Source organism: Xiphophorus couchianus, chromosome 14 (assembly GCF_001444195.1).
Source record: "Xiphophorus couchianus chromosome 14, X_couchianus-1.0, whole genome shotgun sequence".
In the NCBI taxonomy this organism is placed as follows: Eukaryota; Metazoa; Chordata; class Actinopteri; order Cyprinodontiformes; family Poeciliidae; genus Xiphophorus; species Xiphophorus couchianus.
Genome location: NC_040241.1, coordinates 12,932,566 through 12,957,691, shown reverse-complemented (window position 1 = coordinate 12,957,691; position 25,126 = coordinate 12,932,566). Strand labels below are relative to the sequence as shown.

At 44.8% G+C, this 25,126-nt stretch overlaps 2 protein-coding genes and 4 long non-coding RNA genes across 6 annotated transcripts; all 6 read left to right on the top strand.

Moving 5' to 3' along the window:
• Positions 1–894: 894 nt before the first annotated feature.
• On the top strand, positions 895–7,346 carry LOC114157748 (uncharacterized). Its single transcript, XR_003598252.1, has 3 exons — positions 895–940; positions 6,431–6,491; positions 6,586–7,346. It is a non-coding gene; the product is annotated as an uncharacterized LOC114157748 (long non-coding RNA).
• A 3,905-nt stretch (positions 7,347–11,251) lies between these two features.
• LOC114157747 (uncharacterized) lies at positions 11,252–12,519 on the top strand. Its single transcript, XR_003598251.1, has 4 exons — positions 11,252–11,459; positions 11,915–11,976; positions 12,064–12,212; positions 12,471–12,519. It is a non-coding gene; the product is annotated as an uncharacterized LOC114157747 (long non-coding RNA).
• Positions 12,520–13,681: 1,162 nt separating this feature from the next.
• LOC114157875 (mucin-2-like) lies at positions 13,682–14,464 on the top strand (the record flags this gene model as incomplete). The annotated part of the gene is made up of 1 exon (XM_028039045.1): positions 13,682–14,464. A coding segment is annotated over one exon (783 nt), but the record flags the coding sequence as incomplete, so codon positions are not given.
• A 2,684-nt stretch (positions 14,465–17,148) lies between these two features.
• LOC114157738 (uncharacterized) lies at positions 17,149–18,252 on the top strand. The gene is made up of 4 exons (XR_003598242.1): positions 17,149–17,314; positions 17,792–17,853; positions 17,939–18,087; positions 18,204–18,252. It is a non-coding gene; the product is annotated as an uncharacterized LOC114157738 (long non-coding RNA).
• An 814-nt stretch (positions 18,253–19,066) lies between these two features.
• Positions 19,067–19,849, top strand: LOC114157731 (integumentary mucin C.1-like; the record flags this gene model as incomplete). The annotated part of the gene is made up of 2 exons (XM_028038881.1): positions 19,067–19,270; positions 19,376–19,849. Coding segments are annotated over 2 exons (678 nt in total), but the record flags the coding sequence as incomplete, so codon positions are not given.
• A 3,166-nt stretch (positions 19,850–23,015) lies between these two features.
• Positions 23,016–24,153, top strand: LOC114157739 (uncharacterized). The gene is made up of 4 exons (XR_003598243.1): positions 23,016–23,215; positions 23,693–23,754; positions 23,840–23,988; positions 24,105–24,153. It is a non-coding gene; the product is annotated as an uncharacterized LOC114157739 (long non-coding RNA).
• The last annotated feature ends 973 nt before the right edge of the window (positions 24,154–25,126 follow it).

Below are 25,126 nucleotides of genomic sequence, written 5' to 3'. Positions count from 1 at the left end.
TAAATCAAACACGTGTGAATTGTAATTTCACACATCGTAATTAAAGAATTATACAATAAAGTTTATTGTAAAATGTTTGTTTACAAATTTATTTTATAGTTGCATTCTCAACTGACATTGAAGACTTTAACATTGGAACCATATTGCTTTTTTTTTTTTAACTCAGAGTATTTTTAAAATAAATTTCAAATTGTTTTGAAATTCTCATGTATGTTTTGTTACAGTGTGACTCCACAACAGACATTTCTTGCCATGTTATGACATAACTTTTGTAAGACCTTACACAAAAAAACAAGTTCTCATTTAAGGATCACAAAATGTGGACTTCTTGTGATCCCTTTTGTGAACCTAAGCATGGTTTGTTTTGTGCCTAATCCGACCTGTCAACTAAGAATTTCACAAGTTAATAATGGATTTCTGAACAGAGTGCATCTATTCTAAATTTGGATTCTCTAAAGCTGTCAGCGTTGCACAAAAGACGGTATTACAGCCACACCTCAGGCATTTTCTTACTCACAATTTGCATTCAACAAATTTACCGTGCATCTTAGCAAAATGAAACTAAGCCAAAAAATATATTTTCGCTGTTTTTATTCGCAGCAAAGTCTTATCTTTATATTTTGACATACTTAAAACTGCAACACATCCACAAATAAAAGCAAAATCGTCTGGATTGTTTACTTGGGTGGAATGAAGAAATATCACTGAGCTGTGAATGTGGTATAGATGAAAGAAACTTAAAAAAAAGGGGAGTTGCACAGCCGGATTTGTTACCTCGCCATTCCTGAAATACCTATGTTGTTTCAAAAGAAATTTCATATCTGCGTCATTCTGGTAATAACTTAGAGCTAATATATAAGGCTGAGCAAGCTCTAGAAAAGCAAGTTTCAAGAGCAGCAAGAGAGATTTTAGGAACCTTTGAATTGATTTACTGCTCTGGGTAAGTACATTTCTGAGCGTTAAGATTTAAAGGTTTAAATACAAGGAACCTTAAAAACTGACAATTTTTTTTGAAAGATTTGCCTTTTAGATCTGATTTATTAACACAGATTTGTTTTTAGATATTTACACACTAGTTTTAAATTGAGGAATTTGTAAACATTTAACTAGTTCGCACTGATTCAAGGGCATTTTATATAATCAGTAAAATAGGCAAAATTATGTCAAAGTTTCACCACATTAAAGAGAATCAAAACAGATTTTTACTTTTAGTTCTTTTTTTATATATATTATCAAAGTTACAGAATTTGGACATTTTTTTGTTTGTTTTTTCTCACTTTTTCATAAAAACTGCTTTTGTTTAGGAGAAGTTATGAGTACGTTTTCCCATTTTTGCTAAATTCTTACTTTAGCAGTCATTATAAAAATATATTTAAAAAAATATTTTGTGGTCTGTTTATCTTACAGTAACAGCGAGGTTATTTAAAATAGATACTAAACATTTCAACAATATTCTAATATATGGAGTTTATATTCACGTTTTAGTTCCGCTTAATCCCAGAGTTCAACCCTCTCTGATCTGTATTGACCTGAATATGGAAGTCAGTACAGTAGCAATTTTCAGATTGGCAAAAGATGCTTTTCTCTTAATTTCTTTCTTTTCTTTTCTTTTCTCTTCTTCTTTTTGTGTCTCCGGGTTTGTGTTGAACGTCGACTTGAATTTGACCACTTAGGCAGGATGATTCTCTGAGCTATCCATCCCTTTGGAGAGATGAGCACAGGCAGAATCACAGAGTACCAAAAATACCTGTTTCTTCATTCTTGTTCATTCTCCTGGAAACATTGTAACACTTTTTGCCTTGGCATATTTAACACCTCCAATTTCTAAGACAGACCTTTCAAACTCCCAAAATACCCCACGAGTTTACTACAAATAGTACTGATAGAAAACCACATAAGGAGATTACAGAATTTGTGAGTTTGTGTCGAAGACAGACGTGGCCTTTATTAAAACCTACCCCACTATGTAGGATGCAATTCATAATGGGATGAGTTGGAGCAGAATTTTAAAAAAAGAACAAAATTAGAAACCACATTGTAGATGCAATTTAACAAGTGTAATTGAGAAATAAGCCAACCCAAAATAGCGTCTTGTCATTCTTTATGGACAACTTTCAGATAATTAGCTTCTTGAGAAACTACTTTCTCAACAGACAGACAATATTCTAGTTCCAACTGTGTAAAAACCCAATCAAAATTCATCTTTTGTCAAAAAAAAAAGAAAGTTCTTACCTCTAAATCAGTTTTTTCCTATATAAAATAGGAACACCACAGCTTTCAGCCCTGACATCCACCTTGTGGGCTTGACTCAATAATCATAGAATTGATGTAGCGCCAATTATAAATGGTAGAATTGATGGTTTTACAACTCGCAACGCGTTGCAATCATCCCTGTTGCAGGCAAGATCTGCCTACAACAGGAAAAAAAACAACATTTAATTAGAATATAGTTCATTACTATTTACTGATACATATTGAAATAGACATTATTTCTCTCTAAAACCCACACAGGACAGTGAAAAATAAATTTGGCTAAATTTGCCTGCAGGGTTCCAGAAGTGTTTCCAACTTCTGCTCTCTGTCCATTTCAGCTGTAATTGGGGATCTTGGTGTTGTGTGTGGTGAGAACATCCCTGAGTTTCTGCGGATTCCTTTTATTATGTTCAAAGTCGAATTCCATCTGGATGGGAATATTTATTTTGTCCGTGTTCTGTTTAATTGCTCCCGCGTTCAAAGTTGCCCACGACGTTTCTTCATTTGTCCAAAACATTGCCGAATGCGCTGTTAAAAAGGCGTACCCTGACAGGACGCCGGAGAAGCTGCGCGATGCGTTATGTTTCCTGGCATTATTTAGGCTAAACGGTTTCAGCAAAATGTCTTTAAAGTTACCCGACAACGTCCAGTCTCCAAAGAATCAGTTGCTGCATGTTTCAGCGCTCTCTTAGCTTTTGCGTCTTTCTTGTGATTTGAACACTTGTTGTGACCGCAAGAGCGTTGCTCAGACCCACAACACTATTGTCGAAGACTGTTGGTTGAAAAAAAAAAAATAATAATGAATTTAATACACTGCCTAAATAAGGGCTATAAATAATTATCAGCGCTAATCAAAAATTGCTTATTTACACACAGGCCAGATGCCCACCCACCACTAACTAAGCAGAAATATAAGGTTTTTCTTTTTTCTTTAACAATTTAAATACATGGTTCATTTTTGTTCTGTGGTCTTTCCCAGCCTCTCAACACTTTAAATTGTTTTAGTTTTCCTCTTCTGAACAGGTTCAACATGATATTCCTGTTGTAGACTACTAACGATGACAAATCATTACTGAGTTATTAAATACGTTGTCGTGGCCATTTATGCTAAGGTTTTGTAGTTTATAATTTCTACCAATTTTGTTTTGTTCTTTGGGTAGTTGGAATATATTTAAGTTAATTTAGAATCAATATTTGTAATTCATTTTTATATTTGGAATTGTTTAATTTACGTTGTTAATTGTTAGACCCTCCCACCAATTTAATGATTAAGAACACACCGGGTGTTTGGTGCTGGGTGGATTGTTTGGTGGATGTCTGGTGTGGACGGGAGGTTTGGTAGAATGATTTTTTTGACTTAAATGTCGCAGCCTTTCGTTCCAAAAAAGCGAAAAATAAAACTCCAAGGAAGGCTGTGGGTGGTAACAGGTGGCTTGGGATTTGTACGCACTTGAACCAAATGCGTAGGTTTGGTCTAAGTTTTGGTGGGACCTTACAACTTACTGCGCCCCCCCCCCCCCCACCCCCCAACCCCCCCGCACCGACCATTTTTGACCAGTGGGGGGGGGCACAACATTGGCTTAATAACCCCCTCCCCCCAACCATAACCATAACTTGATCATGCATCTTGTGTATACAACCAGATACAGTCATGCTCAGCAGATCAGTTCAAGAACACTTTACTTTTTCCTTTTCAAAATTCAGCAAACATTACAAGTAAGATCAGAAGAAATATCCTCTGGATCTACTGATTATACAACAAACACAATTGCAGATAAGAACAAAAAATGACTTCTTGCACTTCAGGAAAAAGATCCAATTGTTGAGATATTATTGCGTGATAGATATCTAACTTATGGGTCCACTCACTGTACTTACAGCCGAGGTAGCGAAATAACTTCTAATGTCTGTCGTCCTTTTCCTTTTTGGTGGCGACATGGTCTCGGAGACTCATAATAAATGTCAAACTCAGAAGGAGACGAGTTCACTGTCAGCACCATGGACCAAGCTTCCGTTGCGCGTGTGGCCAGCTGGCCGCCGCCTGGTGCAGCTAATCAAAGAACGAAGATCCACGTTCTGTGAGCCAATAGCGGGTCGTCATAGTTCAGAACAGCGAATTTTAAAATGAATGCTACCACTGCGTAGTATATTGAAATATTAAACTAATCAATGTAGATTTTCGTTTATTTATTTTGTTTTTGTTAAAAAATACATATGTTTTTTTTTTTTATTAATATGGCAAAAATTGGTCGGGACTATTTTATATCCCTTGAATATTGGTCGTGACATGTCACGACCGTCCATACCCAAACCTACGCCCATGACTTGAACACTTAAACACTTATTTACACTTGTTTTGTTTACACCATCAAACATTAAATTGAGATTATTTTTCATTTCAACTAAGTTACAAGACCTTTATTTCTACTTTTGCAATAAACGAATCAAGTCAAAGTGCATACAAATCCCAAGCCACCTGTTACCACCCACAGCCTTTCTTGGAGTTTTATTTTTTGCTTTTTTGGAACGAAAGGCTGCGACATACGTGTTATAGCCTATGTGATGAATTGAATAAAATTGGAAATTTATCAAATTAATAATTCAGTATTGTTTTCGTAATTTATGACACAAAAATATATTAAATTTGGAATCAGAACAAAATTTGAATCAAATGCATGGTAAAATAATTTATTAATTTTTTTCAAGTTATGTTTCACTTCCTGTGCTAAAGTAGATTATTGAATAATTATAACTGCTCCCTTGTCTACTAAATCCTAACAGCTTCACAGGACCTCAGTGGCAGAATAGCCAATGACAAAAATATGTTTCATGTTTTATTTTATCTGATTTGTAATATGGAGAGATAAAAAATAAATTCCTAAACTTTAGGAGCACATGACTATGAATAAAAATATACACATTAAGTTATTACTCAAGTACGGAAAAGAATTAGGGCCACTGGAAAAAAACAAAATCTGACTTTAATCTCAGAATTCTGAGAATAAAGTCAGAATCGTGACATTTCTCTCAAAATTCTGATTTGAAAGTCAGAATTTTGTTTTTTGGTGGCCCTAATCCTCTTCCATACATTACTTGAGACCTAAAACGGCGAGTGACTGAGGGTCATTGCATGTAACGGAAACCCTGTAAATTCTAGACACTAACAGATACCATAGAATTGCACAAAAATCCGTGAGGGACGGCGGAGTCCCTGCTCGAAATTCCGTGTAAGAGGTGTACGGAGCCTGGTGCCAGAAGCCCATTAAAATGCTGCCTACATCGTTTTAAACTGTGTGATTGTAAACGTGAAAGGCAATAAAAATAGCAATATGTATTTTGTTCCATATAACACAGTAGGAGTGTAACAGGTAAACCTTTTATGGATGCAAACTCAACTAAAAACCCACCTGTTTAGGCTTGTATTTGAAACGTAATCAATTACAAATTTATTGATGGAACCTGACTTAATGTCGTGTTTTGATTGTTGATTCTATGTTGCATTGTGTTTCTGTGTTTGATATGATGTAAAGCACTTTGAAATGCCTTGCTCTGGTTCAAATTATTAATATATTAGGCTTCTGGGTGTTAGACATGTGTAGATTTGAGCTAGTTTTGAACTTTCCTCTCACAGCTGAGGGTTTACAGCAGTCTCGACATTTCAATCATACCTATTTTTAAGATGCAGTGGTGAGGAGGAAACTGGTATCCGTGTCAAGCTAGAGCAAACTTTGAAACAGCGCAGTCATTAATGTTACCAGTATCCAAGCATTAACCATCAGATTCAGACCTGGTATAATGATAACTTCCACAAGTAAATAAGCACAGTAAGCCTCTGGCAGAAACAGCTGAGCGCAGAGGGCACAGAGGTAGTCTGTGGATTCGAGAGTGAACTGAAGGCTGTACCAGCAGCTTGACGTTTCTATTTCTAGAAGCGATGGCACAACTGGCTGACTCAGAAAGGAGCGACAAATTGAAGCTGCTTATTTTCCCCTGTCTGCCTGTAGTGCAACGAGAATTTTATAATTTACTATAGAACGGCTCTTATGAAATGTCCACAATGAAATGTGGATATCCACATTTCAAAATGTCTCTATGTTAAATGAAATTAAGTATTGATGAATTATTTCTCCGATTCACTAATGTTTGAATAAGATGTTTGTTTTGCTTACAATTACAGCATTAAGATTGAAAAAGCATGGGTCCTGAAAAAGTGTTACTACTGCTACTAATACTAACAAGTAAGTTTAATATTATAAATCCAGTGACTAAATACAACAGCATATGATGTAAATATTGATTATTTAAAATGTTTCCACTCTAAAAAATAAACAGCTCAGAAGATGATGGCTGCACAGACAACTACAAGTCCTACAACCATCACAAGTGCTTATTCAACAACAAACAAAGTGGCAACAACAAGAAGCACTCCAGACACAACAACAGCAGTTGTTACCTCAACAACGTCAGACACAACTACAGAGCCTCAACCAACAACTGTAGTTGTTCCAGAAACTACAACAGCTATTCCACTACAAACTACAGCTGTTCCAACTGAAACTACAACCACACTCTCTGTAACAACAGTTGGTCGCCCAACAACCACAGAAGAAAAATCCAAAACAACAGCAACTCCAACAACAACCACAGCACCATCAAGTACAGCTGATACAAAAACAACCACTACAGCTGCTACATCCACAACTGCTGCATTAACCACAACAACAGATGCAATAATCAAAACCAAAGCAGCTGAAACCACAACTACAGCAGATCCAGCAACTACAGCTGCTTCAACCACAACCACTTCAATTCCAACAACAACCACTGCGGCTCCATTAACAACTACAGCTTCTCAAACCACAACCAATGCACCTACAACCACAACCACAACACCTCCAACCACAACCACGGATGCTCCAAAACCAACTACAGCTACTCCATCCACAACCACTTCAGAGCCAACCACAACAACAGTGGCACCGACCACAACTACATTGGCTCCAACTACAACTACAGCTGTTCCAGTAACAACCACTGCAGTTCCAACCACAACCACAGCAGCACCAACCACAACCACACCAGCTCCAACCACAAACACAAATGCTCTAACCACAACCAAAGCACCTCCAACCACAACCACAACTGAACCAACCACAACCACAACTGAACCAACCACAACAACAGTTGCTCCAACAACCACAGTACATCCTACCACAACAACAGCTGCACCAATCACAAGCACAGCTGATCCTACCACAACCACAGCTGCTCCAACCACAACCACAGCAGCTCCAACCACAACAACAGCTGTTCCAACAACAACCACAGCTGCTCCAACCACAACCACAGCAGCTTCAACAACAACCACAGCTGCACCAACCACTACCACAGCGGCTCCAACCACGACAACAGCTGCTCCAACCACAACCACAGCTGCTCCAACCACAACCACAGTGGCTCCAACCACAACCACAGCGGCTCCAACCACAACCACAGCTGCTCCAACCACAACCACAGCTGATCCAACCACAACCACAACTGAACCAACCACAACCACAGCTGATCCTACCACAACCAAAGCAGCTTCAACCACATCCACAACTGAACCAACCACATCCACAACTGAACCAACCACAACCACAGCAGCTCCAACCACAACAACAGCTGTTCCAACAACAACCACTGCAGTTCCAACCACAACCACAGCAGCTTCAACCACAACAACAGCTGCTCCAACCACAACCACAACAGCTCCAACCACAACAACAGCAGCTCCAACCATGACAACAGCTGCTCCAACAAAAATCACAGTTGCTCCAACCACAACAGCAGCTAAAACCACAACAACAGCTGCTCCAACCACGACAACAGCAGCTCCAACCACAACCACAGCTGCTCCAACCACAGCAACAGCTGCTCCAACCTCAACCACAACGGCTCCAACCACAACAACAGCTACTCCAACCACGACAACAGCTGCTCCAACCACAACCACAACGGCTCCAACCACAACCACAGCGGCTCCAACCACAACCACAGCGGCACCAACCACAACCACAGCTGCTCCAACCACAACCACAGCTGCACCAACCACTACCACAGCTGCACCAACCACTACCACAACCACAGCTGCTCCAACCACCACCACAACAGCTCCAACAACAACAACAGCTGCTCCAACCACAACAACAGCTGCTCCAACCACAACCACAGCGGCTCCAACCACAACCACAGCGGCCCCAACCACAACCACAGCTGCTCCAACCACAACCACAGCGGCACCAACCACTACCACAGCGTCTCCAACCACAACCACAGCGGCTCCAACCACAACTACAGCTGTGCCAACCACCGCGGCTTCAACCACAACCACAACAGCTCCAACTACAACTACAGCTACTAAATCTACAACCACAGAGGTTCCAACCACAACCACAGCTGCTCCAACAAAAACAACAGCTGTTCCAAAAACAGCAACAGCTGCTCCAACCTCAACCACAGCGGCTCCAACCACAACCACAGCGGCTCCAACCACAACCACAGCGGCTCCAACCACAACCACAGCGGCCCCAACCACAACCACAGCTGCACCAACCACTACCACAGCAACAGCTGCTCCAACCTCAACCACAACGGCTACAACCACAACAACAGCTACTCCAACCACGACAACAGCTGCTCCAACCACAACCACAGCGGCTCCAACCACAATCACAGCGTCTCCTACCACAACCACAGCTGCACCAACCACTACCACAGCTGCACCAAAAACTACCACAACCACAGCTGCTCCAACCACCACCACAACAGCTCCAACCACAACAACAGCTGCTCCAACCACAACCACAACTGCTGCAACCACAACAACAGCTGCACCAACCACTACCACAGCATCTCCAACCACCACAACAGCTCCAACCACAACAACAGCTGCTCCAACCACAACCACAACAGCTCCAACCACAACAACAGCTACTCCAACCACGACAACAGCTGCTCCAACAACAACCACAGCTGCTCCAACCACAACCACAGCGGCCCCAACCACAACCACAGCTGCTCCAACCACAACCACAGCTGCACCAACCACTACCACAACCACAGCTGCTCCAACCACCACCACAACAGCTCCAACCACAACAACAGCTGCTCCTACCACAACCACAGCGGCTCCAACCACAATCACAGCGGCTCCTACCACAACCACAGCTGCACCAACCACTACCACAGCTGCACCAAAAACTACCACAACCACAGCTGCTCCAACCACCACCACAACAGCTCCAACCACAACAACAGCTGCTCCAACCACAACCACAGCTGCTCCAACCACAACAACAGCTGCACCAACCACTACCACAGCGTCTCCAACCACAACCACAGTGGCCCCAACCACAACCACCGCGGCTCCAACCACCACCACAACAGCTCCAACCACAACAGCAGCTGCTCCAACCACAACCACAACAGCTCCAACCACAACCACAGCTGCTCCAACCACAGCAACAGCTGCTCCAACCTCAACCACAACGGCTCCAACCACAACAACAGCTACTCCAACCACGACAACAGCTGCTCCAACCTCAACCACAACGGCTCCAACCACAACAACAGCTACTCCAACCACGACAACAGCTGCTCCAACAACAACCGCAGCGGCTCCAACCACAACCACAGTGGCTCCAACCACAACCACAGCGGCACCAACCACAACCACAGCTGCTCCAACCTCAACCACAACAGCTCCAACCACAACCACAGCTGCTCCAACCACAACCACAACAACTCCAACCACAACCACAGCTGCTCCAACCACAGCAACAGCTGCTCCAACCTCAACCACAACGGCTCCAACCACAACAACAGCTACTCCAACCACGACAACAGCTGCTCCAACAACAACCACAGCGGCTCCAACCACAACCACAGTGGCTCCAACCACAACCACAGTGGCCCCAACCACAACCACAGCTGCTCCAACCACAAGCACAGTTGCTCCAACAACAGCTGCTCCAACCACAACAACAGCTGCTCCAACCACAACCACAGCGGCCCCAACCACAACCACAGCTGCTCCAACCACCACCACAACAGCTCCAACCACAACAACAGCTGCTCCAACCACAACAACAGCGGCTCCAACCACAACCACAGCGGCCCCAACCACAACCACAGCTGCTCCAACCACAACCACAGCTGCACCAACCACTACCACAGCGGCTCCAACCACAACAACAGTGGCTCCAACCACAACCACAGCCGCTCCAACCACAACTACAGCTGTGCCAACTACCGCGGCTCCAACCACCACCACAACAGCTCCAACCACAACAACAGCTGCTCCAACCACAACCACAGCTGCTCCAACCACAACCACAACAGCTCCAACCACAACCACAGCTGCTCCAACCACAGCAACAGCTGCTCCAACCTCAACCACAACGGCTCCAACCACAACAACAGCTACTCCAACCACGACAACAGCTGCTCCAACAACAACCACAGCGGCTCCAACCACAACCACAGTGGCTCCAACCACAACCACAGCGGCCCCAACCACAACCACAGCTGCTCCAACCACAACCACAGCTGCACCAACCACTACCACAACCACAGCTGCTCCAACCACCACCACAACAGCTCCAACCACAACAACAGCTGCTCCAACCACAACAACAGCTGCTCCAACCACAACCACAGCGGCCCCAACCACAACCACAGCTGCTCCAACCACAACCACAGCTGCTCCAACCACAACCACAGCTGCACCAACCACTACCACAGCGGCTCCAACCACAACAACAGTGGCTCCAACCACAACCACAGCTGCACCAACCACAACCACAGCCGCTCCAACCACAACTACAGCTGTGCCAACCACCGCGGCTCCAACCACAACCACAACAGCTCCAACTACAACTACAGCTACTAAATCTACAACCACAGCTGGTCCAACAACAACAACATCTGTTCCAACTACAACTACAGCTGCTCCAACTACAACCTCAGCGGCTCTAACCACAACAACAGCGTCTGCAACCACAACAACAGCAGCTACAACCACAACAAATTCTCCAACCACAACCACTGCACCTCCAGCATTAATAAGGCTGCTGATTTTTAAATCTGTTGAAGTATTCACCACAGATTTGGCAGACCCATCAACATCAGCATTCCAAACACGTTCTGGACACATAAGGAATAGTGTATGTTTACCCTTCTTACTCCCGTATCAATTTCCATTAACAAAAAAAAAAATTTTAATTATATATCAAAATCCTATTGTATGCCTATGAAGGATATCTTGTGTCTCTTCAGCATAAAAATGTGAAATAAATGTTCTTCTATTTTAAGAAAATACAAAGGAATCTTATAAATATTGTAAGTCCTGCTTACCTTGAATGTGGTTTTAAAAATACGGAAGAGGATTAGGGCCACCGAAAAGAAAAAACAAATTCTGAGTCAGAATTCGATTAAACTCAGAATTTTGACATTAATCTCATAATTTTTGACTTTAAACTCAGAATTCAGACTTTAGATTTTCTACCTGAACCAATAAAAACCAAGTGTATTCACTGAACTAATGTTTTTAGTAACGGCATTCTGAGAAATACATTTTCAAAAACTGTACAATTAAATTCCTTCTCTTTTTTTCATGTAGCTTGACCCACTTTTCAGAAATGTGTTCCCTTCATTCCAAAAGACTGGAGCTGTGGCATTCAGGTAATTTCTTTGTAGTTTGCACAACAAATCGTGAACATCATCTTAAGACAGTTGTAGACTTTAGCTAATTATACTACACTTTTCCAGAGCGGGCTCAATCATCAACTCTGTGGACCTTGAATTTGAGTCATCTTCTACTCCTAATGATACACTTGTCTCAGAGACGTTGGTTAACCAGCCTTCAATAATGGCAGAATTTCACATAGATCCTGCAACCGTTTCTGTCAGCAACACAGGTAAGACAAAATGATACATTCAAGAAAATCAAATATTTGTGCAACAAATGAAAAAAGAAACACTGACAGAAATGTTAATGAACATTGAAAAATTATAACGGAATTGAGTTACATCACTTGAATGTTTGTAGAAAACATCAATCAAACTTTAATTAAGAGGAAAACTTTAGTATAATTTTGAATAAATTTTAGAAACAAACTTAAAAAATGTTGTTCCTCTAAACTGTAAAGTCATACTAACTGCAACAAATATTACAGTAACTGACACCACAACAACAGCTGCTCCAACCACAACAACGGCTGCTCCAACTACAAGAACAGCTGCTACAACCACAACCACAGTTAGTCCATCTACAACCACAGCTGCTCCAACCACAACTACAGCTGTGCCAACCACAACTACAGCTGCATCAACTACAACCACAGCTGCTCCAACTACAACAACGGTTGCTCAAACTACAACCAGAGAGTCTCAAACTACAACCGCAGCTGCTAAAACTACAACCACAGCATCTCCAACAACAACCACAGCGGCTACAAGAACAGCAGCTCCAACCACAACCACAACAGCTCCAACCACAACAACAGCTGCTCCAACCACAACCACAATGGCTCCAACCACAACAACAGCTGCTCCAACCACAACCACAATGGCTCCGACCACAACCACAGCTGCTCCAACCACAACTACAGCTGCTCCAACTACAACAACAGTGGCTCAAACCACAACCACAACAGCTCCAACCACAACCTCAGTTAGTCCATCTACAACCACAGCGGCTCCAACAACAACCACAGCTGCTCCAACCACAACTACAGCTGTGCCAACCACAACCACAGCTGCATCAACTACAACCACAGCGGCTCCAACCACAACCACAGCCGCTCCACCCACAACAACATCTGTAACAACCACAACCACAGCAGCTCCAACCACAACCACAAAAGCTCCAACCACAACCACAGTTGCTCCAACTACAACAACGGCTGCTCCAACTACAACCACAGCTTCTCCAACTACAACCACAGCGGCTCCAACCACAACCACAACAGCTCCAACCACTACAACAGCTGCTCCAACCACAACAACAGCTACTCCAACCACAACGGCTAAAACCACAACCACAGCTGCTCCAACTACAACAACGGTTGCTCAAACTACAACCAGAGAGTCTCAAACTACAACCGCAGCTGCTAAAACTACAACCACAGCATCTCCAACAACAACCACAGCGGCTACAAGAACAGCAGCTCCAACCACAACCACAACAGCTCCAACCACAACAACAGCTGCTCCAACCACAACCACAATGGCTCCAACCACAACAACAGCTGCTCCAACCACAACCACAATGGCTCCGACCACAACCACAGCTGCTCCAACCACAACTACAGCTGCTCCAACTACAACAACAGTGGCTCAAACCACAACCACAACAGCTCCAACCACAACCTCAGTTAGTCCATCTACAACCACAGCGGCTCCAACAACAACCACAGCTGCTCCAACCACAACTACAGCTGTGCCAACCACAACCACAGCTGCATCAACTACAACCACAGCGGCTCCAACCACAACCACAGCCGCTCCACCCACAACAACATCTGTAACAACCACAACCACAGCAGCTCCAACCACAACCACAAAAGCTCCAACCACAACCACAGTTGCTCCAACTACAACAACGGCTGCTCCAACTACAACCACAGCTTCTCCAACTACAACCACAGCGGCTCCAACCACAACCACAACAGCTCCAACCACTACAACAGCTGCTCCAACCACAACAACAGCTACTCCAACCACAACGGCTAAAACCACAACCACAGCTGTGCCAACCACAACCACAGCTGCTCCAACCACAACCACAGCGGCTCCAACCACAACAACAGTTGCTCCAACCACAACCACAGTGGCCCCAACCACAACAACAGTTGCTCCAACCACAACCACAGCTGCTTCAACTACAACCACAGTGCCTCCAACCACAACCACAGAAGCTCCAACTACAACCACAGCTTCTCCAACCACAACCACAACAGCTCCAACCACTACAACAGCTGCTCCAACCACAACAACAGCTACTCCAACCACAGCAGCTAAAACCACAACAGCGGCTACAACCACAACAACAACAGCTCCAACCACAAAAACAGCTGCTCCAACCACAACCACAATGGCTCCGACCACAACCACAGCTGCTCCAACCACAACTACAGCTGCTCCAACTACAAGAACAGCGGCTCACACCACAAACACAACAGCTCCAACCACAACCACAGTTAGTCCATCTACAACCACAGCGGCTCCGACAACAACCACAGCTGCTCCAACCACAACTACAGCTTTGCCAACCACAACCACAGCTGCATCAACTACAACCACAGCGGCTCCAACGACAACCACAGCAGCTCAAACCACAGCCACAACAGCTCCAACCACAACAACAGCTGTGCCAACAACAACCACAGCTGCTCCAACTACAACCACAGTGGCTCCAACCACAACAACAGAAGCTCCAACCACAACCACATCGGCTCCAACCACAACCACAGCTGTGCCAACCACAACCACAACAGCTCCAACCACAACCACAGTTAGTCCATCTACAACCACAGCGGCTCCAACAACAACCACAGCTGTTCCAACCACAACTACAGCTGTGACAACCACAACCACAGCTGCATCAACTACAACCACAGCGGCTCCAACGACAACCACAGCAGCTCAAACCACAGCCACAACAGCTCCAACCACAACAACAGCTGTGCCAACAACAACCACAGCTGCTCCAACTACAACCACAGTGGCTCCAACCACAACAACAGCTGTGCCAACCACAACCACAACAGCTCCAACCACAACCACAGCTGCTCCAACTACAACAACGGCTGCTCCAACTACAACCAGAGAGGCTCCAACTACAACCACAGCTGCTAAAACTACAACCACAGCTTCTCCAACAACAACCACAGCGGCTCCAACAACAGCAGCTCCAACCACAACCACAGCTACTCCAACCACAACCACAGCGGCTCCAACCACAACCACAGCGGCAACAACTACAACCACAGCAACTCCAACCACAACCACAGCTACTCCAACCACAACCACAGCAGCTCCAACCACAACTACAGCTGCTCCAACCACGACAACAGCTGCTCCAACCACAATGACAGTTGCTTCAACCACAACAGCAGCTAAAACCACAACAGCGGCTACAACCACAACCACAACAGCTCCAACCACAACAACAGCTGCTCCAACCACAACCACAATGGCTCCAACCACAACCACAGCTGCTCCAACTACAAGAACAGCGGCTCACACCACAACCACAACAGCTCCAACTACAACCACAGCGGCTCCAACAACAACCACAGCTGCTCCAACCACAACTACAGCTGTGCCAACCACAACCACAGCTGCAGCAACTACAACCACAGCGGCTCCAACCACAACCACAGCTGCTCCAACCACAACAACATCTGTGCCAACCACAACCACAGCAGCTCCAACCACAACCACAACAGCTCCAACCACAACCACAGCTGCTCCAACTACAACAACGGCTGCTCCAACTACAACCACAGAGGCTCCAACTACAACCACAATGCCTCCAACCACAACCACAGCTGCTCCAACCACAACCACAACAGCTCCAACCACAACCACAGCTGCCCCAACTACAACAACGGCGGCTCCAACTACAACCACAGAGGCTCCAACTACAACCACAATGCCTCCAACCACAACCACAGCAGCACCAACCACAACAACAGCTGCTCCAACCACAATAACTGTTGCTCCAACCACAACAGCAGCTAAAACCACAACAACAGCGGCTACAACCACAACCACAACAGCTCCAACCACTACAACAGCTTCTCCAACCACAACAACAGCTACTCCAACCACAACGGCTAAAACCACAACCACAGTTGTGCCAACAACAACAACAGTTGCTCCAACCACAAGCACAGCTGCATCAACTACAACCACATCTGATCCAACCACAACCACAGTTCCTCCAACTACAACCACAGCGCCTCCAACCACAACCACAGTTCCTCCTACTACAACCACAGCTACTCCAACTACAACTACAGTTGCTCCAACAACAACCACAGCTGCTCCAACTACAACAACAGCAGCTCCAACCACAACCACAGCTGTTCCAACCACAACTACAGCTGTGCCAACCACAGCAGCTCCAACCACAACCACAGTGGCTCCAACCACAACCACAACGGCTCCAAAGACAACCACAGCTGCTCCAACCACAACCACAGTTCCTCCAACTACAACCACAGCTACTCCAACTACAACTACAGTTGCTCCAACAACAACCACAGCTGCTCCAACTACAACCACAGCAGCTCCAACCACAACCACAGCTGCTCCAACCACAACTACAGCTGTGCCAACCACAGCAGCTCCAACCACAACCACAGTGGCTCCAACCACAACCACAACGGCTCCAACGACAACCACAGCTGCTCCAACCACAACCACAGTTCCTCCAACTACAACCACAGCTACTCCAACTACAACTACAGTTGCTCCAACAACAACCACAGCTGCTCCAACCAAAACCACAGGGGCTCCAACCACAACAACAGCTGGATCAACTACAACCACATCGGCTCCAACCACAACCACAGTGACTCCCACCACAACTACAGCTGCTCCAACTACAACCACAGCTGCTCCAACCACAACAACAGCAGCTCCAACCACAACCACAGCTGCTCCAACCACAACCACAGCTGCTCAAACCACAACAACAGCTGCTCCAACCACAACCACAGAAGCTACAACTACAGTACCTCCAACCACAACAACAGAGACACCAACCACAACAACAGAGGCTCCAACCACAAATACAGTACCTTCAACCACAACCACAGCTTCTCCAACCACAACATCTGCTCCAACAACAACTGCATCTATAACAATTTCTAAAACTACCGTTAGCACAAATGAGATGAGAGTTTTCCGCCGGATGAACTTTAGGTCTCCTATTGATACCTTTACCAACAATCTTGAAATCAAGTCTTCAGATTCTTTCAGCCAACGATCCCAACTTTTGTGGAATCGTGTAAGTTTTATTCTCTTGATATCCTAATTTTTTCTATGTTTTTTTTTAAATCAGATAAAATTATACTGTCTTACAATGGCATAGCAGTAGTCCTCTTATTATTATCTTGTAGCAATAAAATCCTGCTTTCGATTACAGGTAGGAAACAGAACCCTATTTTATCAAGACTAAAGAAAATATACACAATTGTTCGATGGATTAAAACATTATTTAAAGATGAGGAAAATTTGAAAAAGAGTTTTATTGCCAAAAAAAAAAATTTGTAATAAGAAAATACAATGATCTTTTACCACTCAAATATTTTAAGTGATTGTATTAATTACATACCTTCTCAATGTTTTGAAGTAAGATGAGTCATGATAATCTATTGTTTTATCCTGTAAAAGTAGTGTATTTATGTTTTTACTATTTCAAATTCTGAGTTATAATATTGTAAAACAGAGAGCAAGTAATTGATTTCACATAATTTCTTTGCAGCTTCATCCCCTCTACAAACAAGCATTTAGGTCATTCTTGGGAATGAATATTATCTCATTCAGGTACTGAAATAGAAAAAAAAAACACATTTACGTCTTCTAAATGAGCCTTTTGTATGAATGAGTTTTTGTTTTTCTATATTTGCAGAAGAGGATCAGTTATCAACACGCTGGACCTCGAATTTCAAGCAACAGATGTTCCTAGTTATCAAGCAATCGAAAATGTTTTAATCAATGAGGCACCAAAAATAACTGAATTCTCGGTGGAAGCGTCATCGGTTATTGTTGGAGACTTAGGTAAGCAAAGTAAAAAACATCCATAAAAAATGTAATTCTGTACATTACCAAAACTACTGAAATGTTGAGTGATGCCAAACTGCTTTACTAATGCTTGTATCAAACTACAACCACAGTTCCTTTAACAACAACAACAGCTGCTCCGACCACAACAGAGGCACCAACGACAACCACAGCTACTCCAACCACAACAGAGACACCAACAACAACAACAGAAGCTCCAACCACAACTACAGTACCTTCAACAACAACAACAGAGACACCAACCACAACTACAGCTGCTCCGACCACAACAACACTAGCTCTGACGACAACAGCAACTCCAACAACAACCACAGCTTCTCCAACCACAACCACAGCTGCTCCAACCACAACCACAGTGGCTGCAACCACAACAGTTTCTACAACCAAAACCACAGAAGCTCCGACCACAACAACAGTTTCTCCAACCACAACGGAGACACCAACCACAACAGAGACACCAACCACAACAACAGCAGCTCCAACCACAACCACAGCTGCTCCAACAACAACAGCATCACCAACCACAACTACAGCTTCTCCAACCACAACAACAGTTTCTCCAACCACAACAACAGTAGCTCTGACGACAACAACAGCAACTCCAACCACAACCACAGCTGCTCCAACAACAACATTATCATCAACCACAACTACAGCAGCTCCAACAACAACAACAGAGGCACCAACCACAACTACAGTAGCTGCAACCACAACCACAACGACAACAACAGCAACTCCACCAACAACCACAGCTTCTCCAACCACAACCACAGCTGCTCCAACCACAACAACAATTCCTTCAACCACAACAGCAGCACTAACCACAACCACAGCAGCTCCAACCACAACCACAGCAGCTCCAACCACAACCACGGCTGCTCCAACCACAACAACAATTCTTTCAACCACAACAGCTGCACTAACCACAACCACAACAGCTCCAACCACAACAACAGAAGCTCCAACCACAACTACAGTAGCTCCAACAACAACAACAGAGACACCAACCACAACTACAGCTTCTCCAACTACAACAACAGTAGCTCCGACGGCAACAACAGCAACTCCAACCAAAACCACCGCTGCTCCAACAACAACAGCATCTCCAACCACAACTACAGCTGCTCCAACAACAACATTATCATCAACCACAACTACAGTAGCTCCGACTACAACAACAGCAACTCCAACCAAAACCACCGCTGCTCCAACAACAACAGCATCTCCAACCACAACTACAGCTGCTCCAACAACAACAACAGAGGCACCAACCACAACTACAATAGCTGCAACCACAACCACAGCTACTCCAACGACAACAACAGCTGCTCCATCCACAACAACAGTAACTCCAACGACAACAACAGGAACTCCAACAACAACCACAGCTTCTCCAACCACAACAACAGCTGCTCCAACCACAACCACAATGGCTCCAACCACAACCACAGCTGCTCCAACCACAACTACAGCTGGTCCAACTACAAGAACAGAGGCTCACACCACAACCACAACAGCTCCAACTACAACCACAGTTAGTCCATCTACAACCACAGCGGCTCCAACAACAACCACAGCTGCTCCAACCACAACTACAGCTGTGCCAACCACAACCACAGCTGCATCAACTACAACCACAGCGGCTCCAACCACAACCACAGCTGCTCCAACCACAACAACATCTGTGCCAACCACAACCACAGCAGTTCCAACCACAACCACAACAGCTCCAACCACAAACACAGCTGCTCCAACTACAACAACGGCTGCTCCAACTACAACCACAGAGGCTCCAACTACAACCACAATGCCTCCAACCACAACCACAGCTGCTCCAACCACAACAACATCTGTGCCAACCACAACAACAGCAGCTCCAACCACAACCACAACAGCTCCAACCACATCCACAGCTGCTCCAACTACAACAACGGCTGCTCCAACTACAACCACAGAGGCTCCAACCACAACCACAGCTGCTCCAACAACAACAGCATCACCAACCACAACTACAGCTTCTCCAACCACAACAACAGTTTCTCCAACCACAACAACAGTAGCTCCGACGACAACAACAGCAACTCCAACCACAACCACAGCTGCTCCAACAACAACATTATCATCAACCACAACTACAGCAGCTCCAACAACAACAACAGAGACACCAACCACAACTACAGTAGCTGCAACCACAACCACAGCAACTCCAACCACAACAGTTTCTCCATCCACAACAACAGTAGCTCCGACGACAACAACAGCAACTCCACCAACAACCACAGCTTCTCCAACCACAACCACAGCTGCTCCAACCACAACAACAATTCCTTCAACCACAACAGCAGCACCAACCGCAACCACAGCAGCTCCAACCACAACCACAGCTGCTCCAACCACAATTCTTTCAACCACAACAGCTGCACCAACCACAACCACAATAGCTCCAACCACAACAACACAAGCTCCAACCACAACTACAGTAGCTCCAACAACAACAACAGAGACACCAACCACAACTACAGCTTCTCCAACCACAACAACAGTTGCTCCAACCACAACAACAGTAGCTCCGACGACAACAACAGCAACTCCAACCACGACCACAGCTGCTCCAACATTATCATCAACCACAACTACAGTAGCTGCAACCACAACCACAGCAACTCCAACCACAACAGTTTCTCCATCCACAACAACAGTAGCTCCGACGACAACAACAGCAACTCCAACCACAACCACAGCAGCTCCAACCACAACCACAGCAGCTCCGACCACAACAACAGTTGCTCCAACCACAAAAGCAGTAGCTACGACGACAACAACAGTTGCTCCAACCACAACAGAGACACCAACCACAACAGAAGCTCCAACCACAACTATAGTAGCTGCAACCACAGCCACCGCTTTTCCAACTACAAAGACATTTGCTCCATCCACAACAACAGTAGCTCCGACTACAACAACAGCAACTCCAACCAAAACCACAGCTGCTCCAACAACAACAGCATCTCCAACCACAACTACAGCTGCTCCAACAACAACAACAGAGGTACCAACCACAACTACAATAGCTGCAACCACAACCACAGCTACTCCAACGACAACAACAGCTGCTCCATCCACAACAACAGTAACTCCAACGACAACAACAGCAACTCCAACAACAACCACAGCTTCTCCAACCACAACAACAGCTGCTCCAACCACAACCACAATGGCTCCAACCACAACCACAGCTGCTCCAACCACAACTACAGCTGCTCCAACTACAAGAACAGCGGCTCACACCTCAACCACAACAGCTCCAACTACAACCACAGTTAGTCCATCTACAATCACAGCTGCTCCAACCACAACAACATCTGTGCCAACCACAACCACAGCAGCTCCAACCACAACCACAACAGCTCCAACCACAACTACAGCTGTGCCAACCACAACCACAGCTGCATCAACTACAACCACAGCGGCTCCAACCACAACCACAGCTGCTCCAACCACAACAGCATCTGTGCCAACCACAACCACAGCAGCTCCAACCACAACCACAACAGCTCCAACCACAACCACAGCTGCTCCAACTACAACGGCTGCTCCAACTACAACCACAGAGGCTCCAACCACAACCACAATGCCTCCAACCACAACCACAGCTGCTCCAACCACAACCAAAGCTACTCCAACCACAACCACAGCTGCTCCAACTACAACCACAGAGGCTCCAACTACAACCACAATGCCTCCAACCACAACCACAGCTGCTCCAACCACAACCAAAGCTAATCCAACCACAACCACAGCGGCTCCAACCACAACCACAGCAGCACCAACCACAACAACAGCTGCTCCAACCACAATAACTGTTGTTCCAAACACAACAGCAGCTAAAACCACAACAACAGCGGCTACAACCACAACCACAACAGCTCCAACCACTACAACAGCTTCTCCAACCACAAGCACAGTTGCATCAACTACAACCACATCTGATCCAACCACAACTACAGTTGCTCCAACAACAACCACAGCTGCTCCAACTACAACCACAGCAGCTCCAACCACAACCACAGCTGCTCCAACCACAACTACAGCTGTGCCAACCACAGCTGCTCCAACCACAACCACAGTTCCTCCAACTACAACCACAGCTACTCCAACTACAACTACAGTTGCTCCAACAACAACCACAGCTGCTCCAACCAAAACCACAGGGGCTCCAACCACAACAACAGCTGGATCAACTACAACCACATCGGCTCCAACCACAACCACAGTGACTCCCACCACAACTACAGCTGCTCCAACTACAACCACAGCGGCTCCAACCACAACCACAGCTACACCAACCACAACCACAGCTGCTCCAACCACAACAACAGCAGCTCCAACCACAACCACAGCTGCTCCAACCACAACTACAGCTGTGCCAACCACAGCTGCTCCAACCACAACCACAGTTCCTCCAACTACAACCACAGCTACTCCAACTACAACTACAGTTGCTCCAACAACAACCACAGCTGCTCCAACCAAAACCACAGGGGCTCCAACCACAACAACAGCTGGATCAACTACAACCACATCGGCTACAACCACAACCACAGTGACTCCCACCACAACTACAGCTGCTCCAACTACAACCACAGCGGCTCCAACCACAACCACAGCTACACCAACCACAACCACAGCTGCTCCAACCACAACAACAGCAGCTCCAACCACAACCACAGCTGCTCCAACCATAACCACAGCTGCTCCAACCACAACAACAGCTGCTCCAACCACAACAACAGCTGCTCAAACCACAACCACAGAAGCTACAACTACAGTACCTCCAACCACAACAACAGAGACACCAACCACAACAACAGAGGCTCCAACCACAAATACAGTACCTTCAACCACAACCACAGCTTCTCCAACCACAACATCTGCTCCAACAACAACTGCATCTATACCAATTTCTACAACTACCGTTAGCACAAATGAGATGAGAGTTTTCCGCCGGATGAACTTTAGGTCTCCTATTGATACCTTTACCAACAATCTTGAAATCAAGTCTTCAGATTCTTTCAGCCAACGATCCCAACTTTTGTGGAATCGTGTAAGTTTTATTCTCTTGATATCCTATTTTTTTCTATGTTTTTTTTTAAATCAGATAAAATTATACTGTCTTACAATGGCATAGCAGTAGTCCTCTTATTATTATCTTGTAGCAATAAAATCCTGCTTTCGAATCCAGATAGGAAAGAGAACCCTATTTTATCAAGACTAAAGAAAATATACACAATTGTTAGATGGATTAAAACATTATTTAAAGATGAGGAAAATTTGAAACCGAGTTTTATTGCCAAAAAAAAAAAATTGTAATAAGAAAATACAATGATCTTTTACCACTCAAATATTTTAAGTGATTGTATTAATTACATACCTTCTCAATGTTTTGAAGTAAGATGAGTCATGATAATGTATTGTTTTATCCTGTAAAAGTAGTGTATTTATGTTTTTACGAATTCAAATTCTGAGTTATAATATTGTAAAACAGAGAGCAAGTAATTGATTTCACATAATTTCTTTGCAGCTTCATCCCCTCTACAAACAAGCATTTAGGTCATTCTTGGGAATGAATATTATCTCATTCAGGTACTGAAATAGAAAAAAAAAACACATTTACTTCTTCTAAATAAGCCTTTTGTATGAATGAGTTTTTGTTTTTCTGTATTTGCAGAAGAGGATCAGTTATCAACACGCTGGACCTCGAATTTCAAGCAACAGATGTTCCTAGTTATCAAGCAATCGAAAATGTTTTAATCAATGAGGCACCAAAAATAACTGAATTCTCGGTGGAAGCGTCATCGGTTATTGTTGGAGACTTAGGTAAGCAAAGTAAAAAACATCCATAAAAAATGTAATTCTGTACATTACCAAAACTACTGAAATGTTGAGTGATGCCAAACTGCTTTACTAATGCTCGTATCAAACTACAACCACAGTTCCTTTAACAACAACAACAGCTGCTCCGACCACAACAGAGGCACCAACGACAACCACAGCTACTCCAACCACAACAGTTGCTCCAACCACAACAGAGACACCAACCACAACAACAGAAGCTCCAACCACAACTACAGTACCTCCAACAACAACAACAGAGACACCAACCACAATTACAGCTGCTCCGACCACAACAACACTAGCTCTGACGACAACAGCAACTCCAACAACAACCACAGCTTCTCCAACAACAACCACAGCTGCTCCAACCACAACCACAGTGGCTGCAACCACAACAGTTTTTACAACCAAAACCACAGAAGCTCCGACCACAACAACAGTTTCTCCAACCACAACAGAGACACCAACCACAACAACAGCAGCTCCAACCACAACCACAGCTGCTCCAACAACAACAGCATCACCAACCACAACTACAGCTTCTCCAACCACAACAACAGTTTCTCCAACCACAACAACAGTAGCTCCGACGACAACAACAGAGGCACCAACCACAACTACAGTAGCTGCAACCACAACCACAGCAACTCCAACCACAACAGTTTCTCCATCCACAACAACAGTAGCTCCGACGACAACAACAGCAACTCCACCAACAACCACAGCTTTTCCAACCACAACCACAGCTGCTCCAACCACAACAACAATTCCTTCAACCACAACAGCAGCACCAACCACAACCACAGCAGCTCCAACCACAACCACAGCAGCTCCAACCACAACCACAGCTGCTCCAACCACAACCACAGCTGCTCCAACAACAACATTATCATCAACCACAACTACAGCAGCTCCAACAACAACAACAGAGGCACCAACCACAACTACAGTAGCTGCAACCACTACCACAGCAACTCCAACCACAACAGTTTCTCCATCCACAACAACAGTAGCTCCGACGACAACAACAGCAACTCCACCAACAACCACAGCTTCTCCAACCACAACCACAGCTGCTCCAACCACAACAGCAGCACCAACCACAACCACAGCAGCTCCA